Source organism: Mobula birostris, chromosome 11 (assembly GCF_030028105.1).
Source record: "Mobula birostris isolate sMobBir1 chromosome 11, sMobBir1.hap1, whole genome shotgun sequence".
Lineage (NCBI taxonomy): Eukaryota > Metazoa > Chordata > Chondrichthyes > Myliobatiformes > Myliobatidae > Mobula > Mobula birostris.
This window is the reverse complement of record NC_092380.1, coordinates 108,451,475-108,466,118: the sequence shown is the minus strand read 5'-3', so window position 1 is coordinate 108,466,118 and position 14,644 is coordinate 108,451,475. Positions and strand designations below refer to the sequence as shown.

The following is a 14,644-nucleotide window of genomic DNA, read 5'->3' as shown; positions in this document are numbered from 1 at the left end:
CATCTCAGCCTGAAACAGCATCTGTTTATTCATTTCCATAGACGATGCCTGACCTACTGAGTTGCTCCAGCATCTTGTGTGTGTTACTCTGGATTTCCAACAGCTGCAGAATCTCTTGTGTTTCTGTTTAAATGTGTCTCTATTGGTGTTTTAATTGTGTTTAATATTTTTAGTAGTATCTTTAACGGCCCATAATGATGACAATGATGACGGTGATGATGATGGATTTTGATTGTATTTGCTTAGTGGATTGCAGACACTGACAAAGAAAGGCTTTTACATTTTTGATATCCAGTAAATTTAGGCTCAGCCAACTACCTGAACATTTCTAAGGGCAGGACCTGCTGTTATTGGCAAGGTGGTGCTGTGTACTACTGCACTGTGACCTCATGACCTGGTTTCAGGGACAAGTTGCCGAAAAGGCTTGCAAATGGCTTGCACTGGCTGTTTGCATCCTACCGGGTAAAAGCAAGTCTTTTTTAAAAATCTGCAGATGCTGGAAATCCAGAGTAACACACACAGAATGCTGGAGGAACTTTAGCAGGACTGAAGGGTTTTAGCCCAAAATGTCGACTGTTTATCCCCCTCCATAAATGCTGCCTGACATGCTGAATTCCTCCGGCACTTTGTGTGTGGTGCTGCCTCTGCGTCTGCACCTGACCTTGGGGGACTTACTACTGTCCGAAGCACCGCAAATAGAGAGAGGGGTGACGGAGAGCACTCAGGAATGGTATAAAAGTGAAATATTTTAAAATCATGAATTGTCAATTTACACATACCAACCATAATTTAATTTAATTGTTCTTAATAGCTGATGCATAAGTTTTGTAGAAAAAAAAGAACAGTGCAAACCATTAAATAGTAAATAGGGATGTGGATTATGCTAATGTGGTAATGGGGAACCGCAGACAAAAACAGAGGCATGGAACGCAGCAGTAACGACACCCAGCTTTCAGGAACTTCGCTAATTGTGTTATAGCATGCACCCATTGTTGTAACAGAAAACTGGATTTACTGTTAGGCTTGTGGATAATCATTTCACTCTGTAATCAGGGCCTAGTCTGTTACTTAATTAAGTCTTCCTGTAGCCAGCATTCTGTTATAAAAATTTTGTTTTACAAGAGCACATCTACACAGAGCGCTGTCGCAGGAAAGCAGCATCCATCATCAGGGACCCCCACCACCCTGGTCAGGCTCTCTTCTCGCTGCTGCCATCAGGAAGAAGGTACAGAAGCCTCAGTACTCACACCACCAGGTTCAGGAACAGTTATTACTCCTCAACCATCAGGCTCTTGAACCAAAGGGGATAACTTCACTCAACCAATGGACTCACTTTTAAGAACTTTTTATTTCATGTTCTCTTATTGTTATTATTTCTTTTTTTTTCTTTTGCATGTACTGTATTTATTTTTCCCTACCCCATTGGGTACGGTCTTTCATTGATTTTATTATAGTTATTGGATTTCTTGAATATGCCTGCAGGAAAATGAATCTCAGGGTAGTATACGGTGACATATATGTACTTTGATAATAAATTTACTTTGAACTTTGATCAGTTTGCCGGTCTCCTGGTGCACACCAGTTTTTAATAAGTTGCCTGTTATTTTGAACACCAACACTGTGTGGCCTTTCAGCTTGTTCTTATAATAAGCCACTGCTACGGGCAAGGAAAATCAAATGTTGATGAAGCATTGTTGTGAACTTCACGTAACCTTGAAGAGAGCATTAAATTTGTGCAGAGTATTGCTGGCAGCGCTGAGGCTGACTGCGGACTCCAATTACATTGCTCATCTCCCTGTTGGGAGGTCTGCAGGTGATTTTTCAGGGTTCTGTCAGTGGTCAACGTCCAATTGAATCAGTCACATTGCCGTTGCATTGGCACAGGTAACAGGCTTCTGTGTCTGCCTTCCACTGGAGGCAGACCCAACATTGTTTATTTTGATCTTCAAAGAATAATGCATCTTCTTTAAATATGATATACAGCAGTAGAAAGGAGTGCATTTGATTGCTGGGGCTCGAAATATAGACACATTTCACTCAACTTCACTCGCCCCATTATTGAAATGTTCCCACAACCTATGGACTCACTTTTAAGGGCTCTTTCATATCATATTCTCAATATTTATTGCTTATTTATTTATTATTATTATTTCCTTCTTTTTGTATTTACACAGTTTGTTGTCTTTTGTACAGTGGTTGAATGCCCAAGATGGTGCAGTCATTCATTAATTCTGTTATGGTGATTAGTCTGCGGATTTATTGAGTATGCCTGCAAGAAAATGAATCTCAGGATAGTATATGGTGACATATATGTACTTTGATAATACATTTACTTTGAACTTTGATTTTATTGCAGTTCTGGTGGCTTGAGCATTAAATCTCAGTGGGCACCATATTAATACATATCTCTATCCTCTTCAAATTCTAGTTACTTGTGTTTGGATTCAGATTCATTTACTTATCACATGTATATTGAACATTCAGTAAACTGTGTCATTTGCATTAGCCAACACACTCAAGGATGTGCTGGGGGCAGCCCACAAATGTTGCCTCACATTCTGGTGCCAATGTGTCATGTGGATAATGTTCAGCAGAACAACTCAAGCTAAATAAACCCCTTTCCTTCCTGCTTCACACCTGCACACCCATTCACACAGACAGTCCTCCAGCGCCAGGATAGACAGTTTCCAGGCCTCTAGCCTCCAGTGGACTCGTGGATATGGAGACATGGGGCATCCGACTTCATCAGTGGACTCGCAATCTCACAGACCCACAGAGTTAGCTATCAGTTCCCCCTTAAGGTTCCCCTTAAACATATGAGTTCAGTGCAATAAATTGTTACCTTGGCAGTCGCAGTGGTGAAGATGAGGAACCTTTACTGATCTCTTTGATGTATTCTTGCACTAAAGCATCTTCAAGACTACTGCATTGTGATGGCAGGGAACTGGTGTACATCATACTGCAACTGGCCATGGTCCCAGACATCTTGCTGGTGGATGTGCCTGCACTGTTTGGCCTCTGGGCTCTACCCATCTTGTATCTAGAAGGCAAAGAGAAAAATTGATATTGCTAGAAGTGAGTCAAGAAACACAGAAAACAACAAGTCTCTAAATGTGAACCTTTCTTGGCACTTTCATTCATGTTCATTTTATATATATTTTAGGATCATTTAACAGATAATTTAACAAGACTTCATTTCAATATTTAATTCTAAGCTTGTGTCAAATCATTTGAAAACTAGCAGTCATTTAAGCATAAACAGAAAATGTTAGTAGCTATTATGAATTTGTAGCATCTGAAAAATTGTTTCAACTCTGAAGCTTTTCTATTTATTTTTTCACATTTCAACTTTCCACAACTGCAGCTTTTTCTTTTAGAAAAATGTAGGAATATATTCTGAAAAGCTGTTCTTAAAATGTTGAGCGTGTGGCTTCAGGCTTCTGTACCTCTTCCCTGATGGCAGCAAGGAGAAGAAGGTATGTCCTGGGTGGTGGGGATCCTTTTTGAGTCATCGTCTTTTGAAGATGTCCTCGCTGACGGGGAGGCTAAAGCTGGCTGAGTTTGCAAACCTCTGCAACTTTTTCCAATCCTGTGCAGTTGCCCCTCCATACCAGGCAGTGTTGGAACTGGACCTTACCAGTGGCTGTAGAAGCACACACCAGGTACAGTAACATTGTGGATTCTGTCTAGCTGGCAACATAGTGGACTTGATCTTCTTTGCATGACAACTTCATAAAGAATGCAGGAAACAGCAATGACTATTATACATGGCCTTCATCAACCACACTAAACATTTTAGATTAACACACATAAAAGTTGCTGGTGGATGTAGCAGGCCAGGCAGCATCTCTAGGAAGAGGTACAGTCGACGTTTCGGGCCGAGACCCTTCATCACGAAGGGTCTCGGCCCGAAACGTCGACTGTACTTCTTCCTAGAGATGCTGCCTGGCCTGCTGCGTTCACCAGCAACTTTTATGTGTGTTGCTTGAAATTCCAGCATCTGCAGATTTCCTCGTGTAAACATTTTAGATTCATGGGTTATCTGCAAAAAAAAATGGCTAGAGTTGCTTAGCACTTTAGTGCAAGGGTGTTTATTAGGTGTGTCAAAAATCAAGTTTACAAAAATTAGTGAAAATAATGCAAAGAAAATTGTCAATATTTACAAAAAGATATCTACCGGATATCACAACAGTAGCTCCATATTTATTTCTTGTCCAATGTGAGCTCCTGGCAGCCCCTATCTCTCTCTCTCTCCTACTGAGGGCAGAGAGTCCTGTTGTATTAGGTACCAGGAAGTATCATCTTTAATAGCCAACAAAGTTAACTGAAGACTACACACATAAAATGCTGGTGGAATGCTGCCTGGCCTGCTGTGTTCCACCAGCATTTTGTGTGTGTAACTTAAAACTACACTTGAATTAAAATATGCTGCACCCCACAATGTAGTTCAAATTATATTCCAAAATAAACAGAAGTATCTTCCTTAAATACAATACACAAATAACATATTTCCCCCCCAATAACCAATTTCCCCCGGGATCAATAAAGTATGACTATGACTATATACAGGTAGTTTACACATCCCATTACTGAAGAAATGGAATATTCTGCCATGTATGGCAGGAAAAGCACCATAAAGCCAACCCAAGTCCATCAGCTCAGTTTAGAACCTGTTACGAGAATATACCGGGGAAGACATTGAAGTGCGCGCACTCACTACAATGACAGCAGAATGACCAGGTGATGTTTGTGTGTGTGTTAATGCATGTGTGAAAGGAGTGAATTTACCAAGTGCTGTCTGTCACAAGAACCTCCAAATAAAACATTCAGAGTAAAACATACCAAGTGCTGGAAAAACTCAGCAGGTCAAGCAGCATCCATGGACAGGAATAAACAATTGACGTTTCAGGCCAAGGCCCTTCATTGGGATTGGAAAGGGGGAAGAAACCAGAAAAGTTTTTTAAAAATCAAGAAAGTTGTGGAATACCGGTCTCAAATTTAGCTGCCAACAGAAATTTGTTTCATTGTACGGTACACTTGCTCTAGGAAAAAAAAGGAGGAAGGAGGAGAAGATGGCGGTGCGATGCAGCGCACGCGGCCATTCCAAATGATATCGTATGTGTTAACTAGGGGCCATGCATAATCCTGATTTGATGGAGACAGCCGTGAGAAGCACAGACGAACACCTGGAGAAACTTCTGAAATGCCCGCTTCACTGCCGCTGCTACTGTGTGATCGAGAATCTCCGGAGGGGAAGGCCCCAAATCTTCGGCTTTGCCAATTGCCTGTTTCCAGGGCCGGGGTCGAAGCACTCGGCAGAGATGGTGCTCAGTGCTTGGTGTCGGGGAGCTGGTCGGAGGCTCGGAGTTTTCGGACGGACTCAGAGTCGGAGTGTGGTCGGATACTTCTGGGATGCTGCATCGGCAAGTTTGCGGCGCTGGAGGTTCACCGTCTGCGTGAGATGATGGGACTTTCGAGATACTTTGAGACTTTTTACCGTGCCCATGGTCTGTTCTTATCAAATTACAGTATTGCTTTGCACTGTTGTAACTATATGTTATAATTATATGGTTTTTGTCAGTTTTTCAGTCAGTTTGTCATGCGTTTCTGTGATATCATTCTGGAGAAACATCGTATCATTTCTTAATGCATGCATTACTAAATGACAATAAAAGAGGTCTGCGAGTCCTCATAATCTAAAAAAATGTGCAATGGAAAGAAGGGTGGCATGGTAGCGTAGAGGTTAGAGCATCAGTTCACAGTGCCAGCCAGGGATCACTGATCTGGGTTCAATGGTGTCTGTAAGAAGTTTGCATGTTCTCCCCATGACCATGTGGGTTTCCTCCAGAGCTGCGGTTTCCACCCACATTCCAAAGTTAGTAATTTGTGTTGGCGCTAGAATCATGGCAACACTTGTGGGCTGCCCTGCAAATCCTCACTGATTTGACCAGACACAAATAACAAGTATTCAAAAAAAGATTAGCTTTATCTGTCATTTAGCACATGGACCAGTGAAACGCATGATTTACATCAAATCAGCTAGGGGCCACCCACAAGTGTTGCCAAACTTCCAATGGCAACATAGCACAGCCACAACATACTAACCCTAACCCAAAACCGTACGTCTTTAGAATGTGAGATGGATGAATCTCAGGGTTGTATACTGCATACATCCTTTGATAATAAATGCACTTAGAATCTTTGAATCTTTTGAAATCGCAGCATCAGGGGAAACCCATGCAGTCATGGAGAGAATGTACAACATATTATTAAGGACCTTGTACATTTATATTCAAACATATTATTAAGAACATGAAGCTGTTCAGACCACTATGACCACACTTCATATTGAAGGTTATCTGAGTCTCAGAAGCTGAGCTGCAGTGTACAGAATTCACTTCATTCGAAGTGCACTTGCAGGTCAAGCTCCAAGCTCCAAGCCCTCATGGACACTCTCGTTGAAGCATAAGATGGGATGGCTTTTACATGCAATATCCATAACAGCATGGTCATCGTGTATCAGCCTGTTCCCTGTTGAACCACACTGCTTTCCAATGAAAGTTCATGGCCAGACACTGGAAAATGTGGACTATGGCTCTTGGCCAAGGCAGGTATTGACAATGAAATTCATTAGCACCATCACAGCCTTTGATCAATTGAGGAACAATTGCCTGCATGTTCTAACGTTGTAACAACCTCCATTCTAACAACTTTCTATGGAAGCACCGTCAAGAGTGTCTTCTCCGACTGCATCATTGTGTGGTATGGCAATGGACCACAAGACCCTACAGAGGATAACTGGGGTCTTCTTCTCTCCAATTTGTGACAATTACCAGGAGCTTACCATCCATGCCACAATCCCTTTGACCCACTACCTTCAGGAAGGAGTAGAAGAACATCAGGACTAGGACCCTCAGGCTGTGAGACTAATGAATACCCTGCCACCAGTGAGGTCTCGTCACTAGGATGAGTGAGTTGTTTAATGTTTTGTTTATTGTTTACCTGTGCTGGTTACTGTTTACTCTTTATCTGTGCTGTGCACTACATACACTTGGAATTATATTTTATTAACTTATTTATTGTAATATTTTTATGTGCTGTCTGTGATATATGCTTTCTGGGTGCCCCATGGTCTGGAGAAATGTTTTGTTTGATTGTATATATGTACAGTCAGATAACAGTAAACTTGAACTTGATGTTGGTAAGGGGAAAAATAGGCATTGTGCAAATGGTAATACCATTAGGTGCACAATTGCCATTAGATTCTTGATCAGTAAGGATGTCAAAGGATATGGGGAGAAGGTAGGATAAGGGGGTTGAGAGAGACAAAGAGTCGGCTACGATCATGAAGCGGTTACTTTTCAACAAATCAAAACTGCTTAGAGACTAAGCGCAGGGGGTTGACGCTGTACAACAGGCTCCATAATCGAAATAAATGAAGTTCTAAGTCTAAGAAAGTACTGTATGTTCGATCCTTTATTAAGAAACCAGCAAACACAAACTGTCCTGTAATGATAAAAAAAACTAATGAAACTGAAACTAGCAATATAATGAAATTAGTCTAACTGTATTCAAACGTACTTAAGCATTAGCGTTAAATGATCACCAAAAATATATAATTTTCCCAAACTACCCTCTGCTCTAACCAGACTAAAACTCACTTAAGACAAAACATGGAGGGTGGAGCTTAGTCAATATGGCACTCAACGGCGAATCCTTTGTTTGCATCTTCGGAAACAGCTCTATTCCATCATTAATATCTCCATTTTTCCCTTTCAGGGTTCTTTTGAAGACCCTGACCTGGAGTTACATGCTGACTTCGGTTCTTTGCGGGAATGGGACCTGCTCTTGGGGTTTCCCGACCAGCCATTAACCAGCATGCCAAGGGCATGTCCTAAGGGTTCAGCTCACCTTTGGAGGCCTAGGATCTTGGGGCACTGGAGATGGGCGGATCAAAGACCGGCGCCCCAACAGACTGGTGTGTCATGGGAGCTGGAAGATCTTTGGCTGTGGGTCCAGAAACCTGAGATCTCTGGGCACAGAGCTCAAAAAAAGTGACACAGCGGACTTTTAACATCATAAACCAGCGAGTTGTTTATGTCTCCCCTCTCGCTGTGAAACGGAGACATCTCTTTCTCCCTTATTAGGGAGAGAAAGAATCTGTTGTATGTCGAATACTGGGTGAATCGTGTAGTCTTTGGAGTACTTTGACTTTGTTGTTGCTTTTGCTGCACACTTTAGTGCTCAGTGACGGGTGCCGGTGGATAGAGGGAGGATCGTTGCTTGCTGCCGCTTATGCACGGGAAGGAGGGGAGCTAGGGGGGACTTTGGGGTTCTAACATTTAACTGTTATTCATTCTTTGGGGCTCTCCTCTGTTTTCATGGATAGTTGTGAAGAAAAAGCATTTCAGGATGTATATTGTATACATTTCTCTGGCATTAAATTGTCCTTTGAAACCTTGAAACATGAGTACATAACCATACTCTTCACTTCTACCACACCCAACTCTCTGACAAATTACCCATCATAAGCACACAACAAAAATACAATAGAGTCAGGAAATAGATACATGGCTCCTGCAGATGGAATGGTGGACAAGACTCGATGGGCTGAATGGCCTAATTCTGCACCTATGCCTTATGGTCTTAATAGTGATGTCAATAAATGCATGCACAATTCAGGGATAACATTAGACACACTAATCTGCATAATACTCAAAACTGGCTGCTCCAATTTCTTAACACTATTTCACCTGCAAATGAACACTAGGAAATCTGTTCCAAGTTAAATAATTTTTTTTTTTGCATGAGTTGTGCATGAAAACAGAGGCAAATGTTCCAATTTCTATGCCAGACTATATAACAAATAATGGGTTTCTGTGCTATATTTAAATTATAACAGCTTATCAACAGCATACTCATTTTGCTGTTCAGCATTTGAGAGCATCATTATTATCAGTTGTGCAGATGCAGAAGAACTGAGGAGTGGATGAAGAAATTTGCCTCACTCAACATCCTGCTCCAGTATACACGTAACCGGTTGTATGTTTTGAAATCTCATTCAAAGCAAACATTATAATTAATACTTCTATTGTATTCCAATGTTCTCCGAGGATCATCGCCTTGTCGTGGTGGAGAGGCTCATGAGTTTCTAAGATCCCAAGAATCTTGCTCCTGGTAGGGTCATCCAAGTTCAAGGGGGCAGTGGGATTCCAGACAAAGAATGGTCCAACCAAGGTTTCAATGGTGGAGCTGGCAGAAGATGATGACACATCAACCAATGCTATTACGGTCAGCGCCGGCAACACACTGTCAATTTCTGACGCTGTCTGTAAGGAGTTTGCATGTTCTCTCGTTCTCTGTTCTGGGTACTCAGGTTTCTTGCCACATTCCAAAGAAGTATGGGTTAGCAGGTAAATTGGTCACTGTGTGTAACTGGTCAATGGGTGTAATTGGGTGGCACGGGCTTTTGGGCCAGAAGGGCCTATTACCGTACTGTATTTCTAAAAAAAATCACAACAATGAAGGCAGAGGAAGGCTGCAGCAGTCATCTTACATTCCTGGGCCTTGACCCCAATTTGTCAAAGACAACGTGGTGGCTGTCCATGCATTAGTCTCTCCACGTTAAACAAAGTCACGCACAGGCATTCTCCATTAAGGGAGTTCACCTTAACATCTCAGCTATGTAGGTCCTGGATTGGCCTCTACAGCCATTTGAGGTCCCACCAATACATAACTGTGGTAAACCATATATATATATATATGCTGTAACTGGGTTACCTGCCTGGACACGCCCCTCTGCTGACTGCTCCTATGGCTCCTCCCACAGACCCCTGAATAAAGGCGATTGTGCCACTGCTCCTCCTCTCAGTCCAGGGCAGATACTCAGCATGGTCGAGGTCACATTTCACTGCTAATAAAATCCTTTCAGTATTTACTCTACTTCTAGTCTTTTGGAGTAATTGATGGTGCATCAATAACTCCTCAGTAGAACATCATACTCGACTCGAGTGATCACAATACTCTATTCTGATACTATATAAACAATACATTGACTCTATTTTCATAGTGGTTTTAGGTTAATCAGAAATGTTGAAAGTTTCATACAACTGTTTTAAATTTACTCCATGTCAATAGGTAGATATGGAATGTGGAGGAAGAATATGCAAATGTATCTAGACTGCAACTGATAAAAATTTTGACATAGTCACAAAAATAAATGCACCATCATTTCCATTAAATCCAACTTTTCTAAATTGTGCTCTATCTAAACTGGCAATGGTGAAGAAAACCGAACCCTTCACTCCTTCAGTGTGAAGAAAAAGAAGCTAAACATGTGTAAAGGGTCTTTTATCCATAATTTCCCTTTCTGCTCTCTTATCATCAATCTTGTCATACATTCAGTGGCCACTTTATTAGGTACACCTGCTCGTTAATGCAAATATCTTATCAGCCAATCACATGGCAGCAACTCAGTGCATAAAGGCATGCAAACACATCAACAGGTTTAGTTGTTATTCAGACTAAAGATCAGAATGGGGAAGAAATGTGATCTAAGTTACTTTGATATGAAACTATTGTTAGTGTCAGATGGGGTAGTTTGAGTATCTCAGAAACTGCTGTTCTCCTGGGATCTTATGCACAACGGTCTCTAAAATTTACAGAGAAGAGTGTGAAAAATCAAAAACATCCTGTGTGCTATGTAGAGTATCTAATATTTTGGTAATATTTAAGCAGTATTGCAAATATATTGTTTGATTAAACATTCTTTGTTGTTTACGTTACATATTGTGGGTAAGACGTAAAAGTACGTAAATAGCAAACATTATTATGCTGCCATGTGATATGCGCCTGCCTCACTTAAAGTAAAAATGAAGTTAGACTCACATTCCCAGCTCTCTTGTTTTCTTTGAAATTAGTTTAATACTTTGGAGTTACAAAACATAACAGTGGCAATGAACCCAAGACAACTCCTACCTGTTGAAGCACAGGAACCTGAGATAACTACCTACCTGTTGAAGCACAGTGAGATGTTTGAGTTTAGAAAAAGCACAGTAAGAAAAAGTCAAGTAAAATAAAAGGCAGCACAGCATGTGTCTCTTCAGAAAAGGAGACAGAGATGATCAGCTTTTTAAAAAGTCAGAAAATGGAAGGATTCACAAGTTCATGAACAGTGAGTATCGAGTGATAATAATCATAATCATTTTGCATCAGTCTTCACTGTGGAAGACACCAGCAGTGTGCCAGATGTTGTAGTGTGTGAAGGAAGACAAGTTACTATTACAAGGGATAAGGTGCTCAAAAAGCTGAAAGATCTAAAGGTACATAAGTCAGCTGGACCAGATGAAGTGCACCCTAGGGTTCTAAAAGAGGTAGCTGTAGAAATTGTGGGGGCATTATTAATGATCTTTCAAGAATTATTGGACTCTGACATGGTTCAGGAGGACTGGAAATTTGCAAACGTCACTCCACTTTAAGAAAGGAGGAAGGCAGCAGAAAGGAAATTGTGGACCAGTTAGCCTGACTTCAGTGGTTGGGAAGATGTTGGAATCAATTGTTAAGGATGAAGTTACGGAGTACTTGGTGACACAAGACAAGATAGAAAAAAGTCAGCATGGTTTCCTTAAGGGAAAATCTTACCTGATGACCCTGTTGAAATTCTTCGAGGAGGTTACAAGTAGGGGACGCAGTGGACGTCGTAAATTTGGATTCTCAGAAGGCCTTTGACAAGGTGCCACACATGAGGCTGCTTACCAAGTTAAACACCCGTGGTATTACAGAAAAGTTACTAACATGGTTAGAGCTTTGCCTGATTGGTAGGAGGTAGCGAATAGGAATAAAAGGATTCTTGGCCACTTGACTGCCAGTGACTAGTGTTGGGACCACTTTTTTTATGCTGTATATCAATGATTTAGATGATAGAATAGATGGCTTTGTTGCAGATGTTACAAAGATTGGTGGAGGAGCAGGTAGTGTTGAGAAAACAGGTAGGCTGCAGAAAGACTTAGATTAAGAGAATGGGCAAGAAAGTGGCAATTGAAATACAATGTAGGAAGATGCACTTTGGTATTAGAAATAAATGTGTGGACTATTTTCTAAAGAGGGAGAAAATCCAAAAAATATGAGATGCAAATGGACTTGGGAGTCCTTGTGTAGAGCACCCTAAAGGTTAACTTGCAGGATGAGTCAGTGGTGAGGAAGGTAAAGGCAATGTCAACATTAATTTCAAGAGCTCTTGAACACAAGAGCAGGGATGTGATGCTGAGGCTTTATAAGGCATTGGTGAGACCTCATCTTGAGTATTGTGAAGAGTTTTGGGCTCCTCATCCAAGAAAAGATGTGCTGGCATTGGAGAGAGTTCAGAGGCAGTTCACAAGGATGATTCTGGGAATGAAAGGGTTATCATACAAGGAACATTTGATGGCTCTGGGTCCGTACTTACTGGAAGTTAGAATGATGGGGGCGGATCTCACTGAAACCCTTCAAATGTTAAAATGTCTAGACAGAGCAGGTGTAGAAAAGATCTTTCCCATGGTGGGGGAGGCTAGGACATGAGGGCACAGCCTCAGGATAGAGGAGCATCCATTTAAAACAGAGATGCAGAGAAATTTCTTCAGTCAGAGGGTCGTGAATTTATGGAACGTGTTACCACAGGCAGCTGTAGAGGCCAGGTCATTGGGCAGAGATTGATAGATTCTTGATTGGACACAGCATCAAATGTTACAGGGAGGTGGCCAGGAATGGGGTTGAGGAGGGGAAAAAGGGATCAGCCATGATTGAATGACAGAGCAGACTCGATGGGCCAAATGGCCTAATTCAGCACCTATGTCTTATGGTCTTATAAAATAAAAATCAGAAATGGCTGGCTACACCAGAAAGATTGACACAGTTGATTACACAACAGATGACTGGAATATTTATACTGAATGAATTGAACATTACTTAAAAGTCAATGAGAAACAACTTCCAAGAGTGCATTGGATTAAAAGACATACAGTTTGGTTAGAAACTTAACTACTCCAACTACAGCAGTTGAAATATGCTTTGTTGATATTGTCAAAGTAGTGCAGGAACATTTAGAACCAACGCCATTGCTGATCGCAAAACACCTTAGGTTTCATAAACAGAATCGAAAGGAAGGGGAGTCCATTGCAGTTTACGTGGCTGAATTGAAGAAGTTGTCTGAACATTGTCCATTCAGTGATGGACTTAATGATGCACTGAGATTGCTTAATTTGTGGAATCTTTACTTTACTTTACTTTACTTTATTGTCGCCAAACAATTGATACTAGAGTGTACAATCATCACAGCGATATTTGATTCTGCGTTTCGTGCTCCCTGGAGTACAAATCGATAGTAAATATTAAAAATATTTTAAAAATCATAAATAGAAAATAGAAAAGGGAAAGTAAGGTACTGCAAAAAAAACTGTCATGGTCCGGTCCATGAAATCCGCATTCCGGTTCATGGTCCAGTCCATCGACCCTTGCTCCAGGTTTTCCTGTCTACTCTGTTTCTGTTCCTGCTTGAGCACTAATTGAGGCAGCTGTTTCTCGTTGGGGCTGGCTGCATAAATACCTCCAGAGACCAGGGCAAGGTGCTGGATTGTCCTTGTCCTTACTCCTTGCATTCCTTCCCTTGCCTTCTGTTTCCTTGCCTGAAGCCTTGCCTTGTCTTGCTGGTAACTCTCACCTTGCCTTGGAGTTCTTGTCTCGCCTTGCATTGCCTGAAGCCTTGCCTTCTCTTGCCGGTAACTCTCGCCTCGTCTCGCCTGAAGTCTTGTCTTGGAGCCACCCTGTACCTAGCTCCCTACCAGTCCCTTGCCTCCGTCGGGTAAGCCAGGCCAGGTTGCCGTTACCCTGCAGTGGGTCCTGTCCCTTCCTGTCCCTTGCCCTCTGTCGGGTAAGTCAGGCCAGCTTGCCGTTACTCAGCAGTGGGTCCTGTCCCTTCCTGTCCCTTGCCCTCTGTCGGGTAAGTCAGGCCAGCTTGCCGTTAATCTGCGGGGGGTTCTGTCCCTTCCTGTCCCTTGCCTCTGTCGGGTGGAGTACCGCGCCCTGCCCAGTAGGAGCTTCAAGAGCCCAAGCTCGAGCCTCCCCCCCCCCCCAAGCCAAGCTTCAAGACCCCAAGCCTCAAGCCTCTAGTCTCAAGCCTCGCCTCAAGTCTCTAGTCTCAAGTCTCTGGTCTCCAGCCTCGCCTCAAGTCTGAAGACTCCAGCCTCGTCCTGTCTGCTACCCAAGTCATGTCCTTGTCTAGTTCTGGGGTCCAAGCCAGAGGCAAGACCTAGGTTCTGGGTCCTTGTCCAGTCTCTGGCTCAGAGTCCAAGCCCGGGCTCCTAGCTCTCTTGTCCAGTCCTGTTCTGGGTTCCTGGTTTTCGTGTCCATGTCCTAGCCCTCACCCTGTATCCTAGTCCTGTCCCTAGTACTTCAGTGTCTGTGTCTTGCACTTGGGCCCGTTCCCAGCCACCACCTTATGACAAAAACGAGAGGCAGGTCCAGATATTTGGAGGGTACGGCCCAGATCCGGGTCAGGATCCATTCAGCAGTCTTATCACAGTTGGAAAGAAGCTGTTCCTAAATCTGGCCGTACGAGTCTTCAAGCTCCTGAGTCTTCTCCCAGAGGGAAGAGGGATGAAAAGTGTGTTGG

At 42.4% G+C, this 14,644-nt stretch overlaps 1 protein-coding gene across 5 annotated transcripts in view; it reads right to left on the bottom strand.

Annotated features, from left to right (window-relative positions):
* LOC140205303 (doublecortin domain-containing protein 1-like) overlaps positions 1-14,644 on the bottom strand; it is a 566,682-nt gene that overhangs the window by 516,070 nt on the left and 35,968 nt on the right. For all 5 annotated transcript variants that reach the window (XR_011887817.1, XM_072272825.1, XM_072272826.1 and 2 more), the window contains exon 2: positions 2,843-3,040. Coding sequence is in view for 4 of the 5 variants with exons in the window: in XM_072272825.1 (XP_072128926.1) it covers positions 2,843-3,033 (191 nt within the window). In the remaining variant the exon portion in view is untranslated. The remainder of the gene's footprint in view (positions 1-2,842; positions 3,041-14,644) is intronic.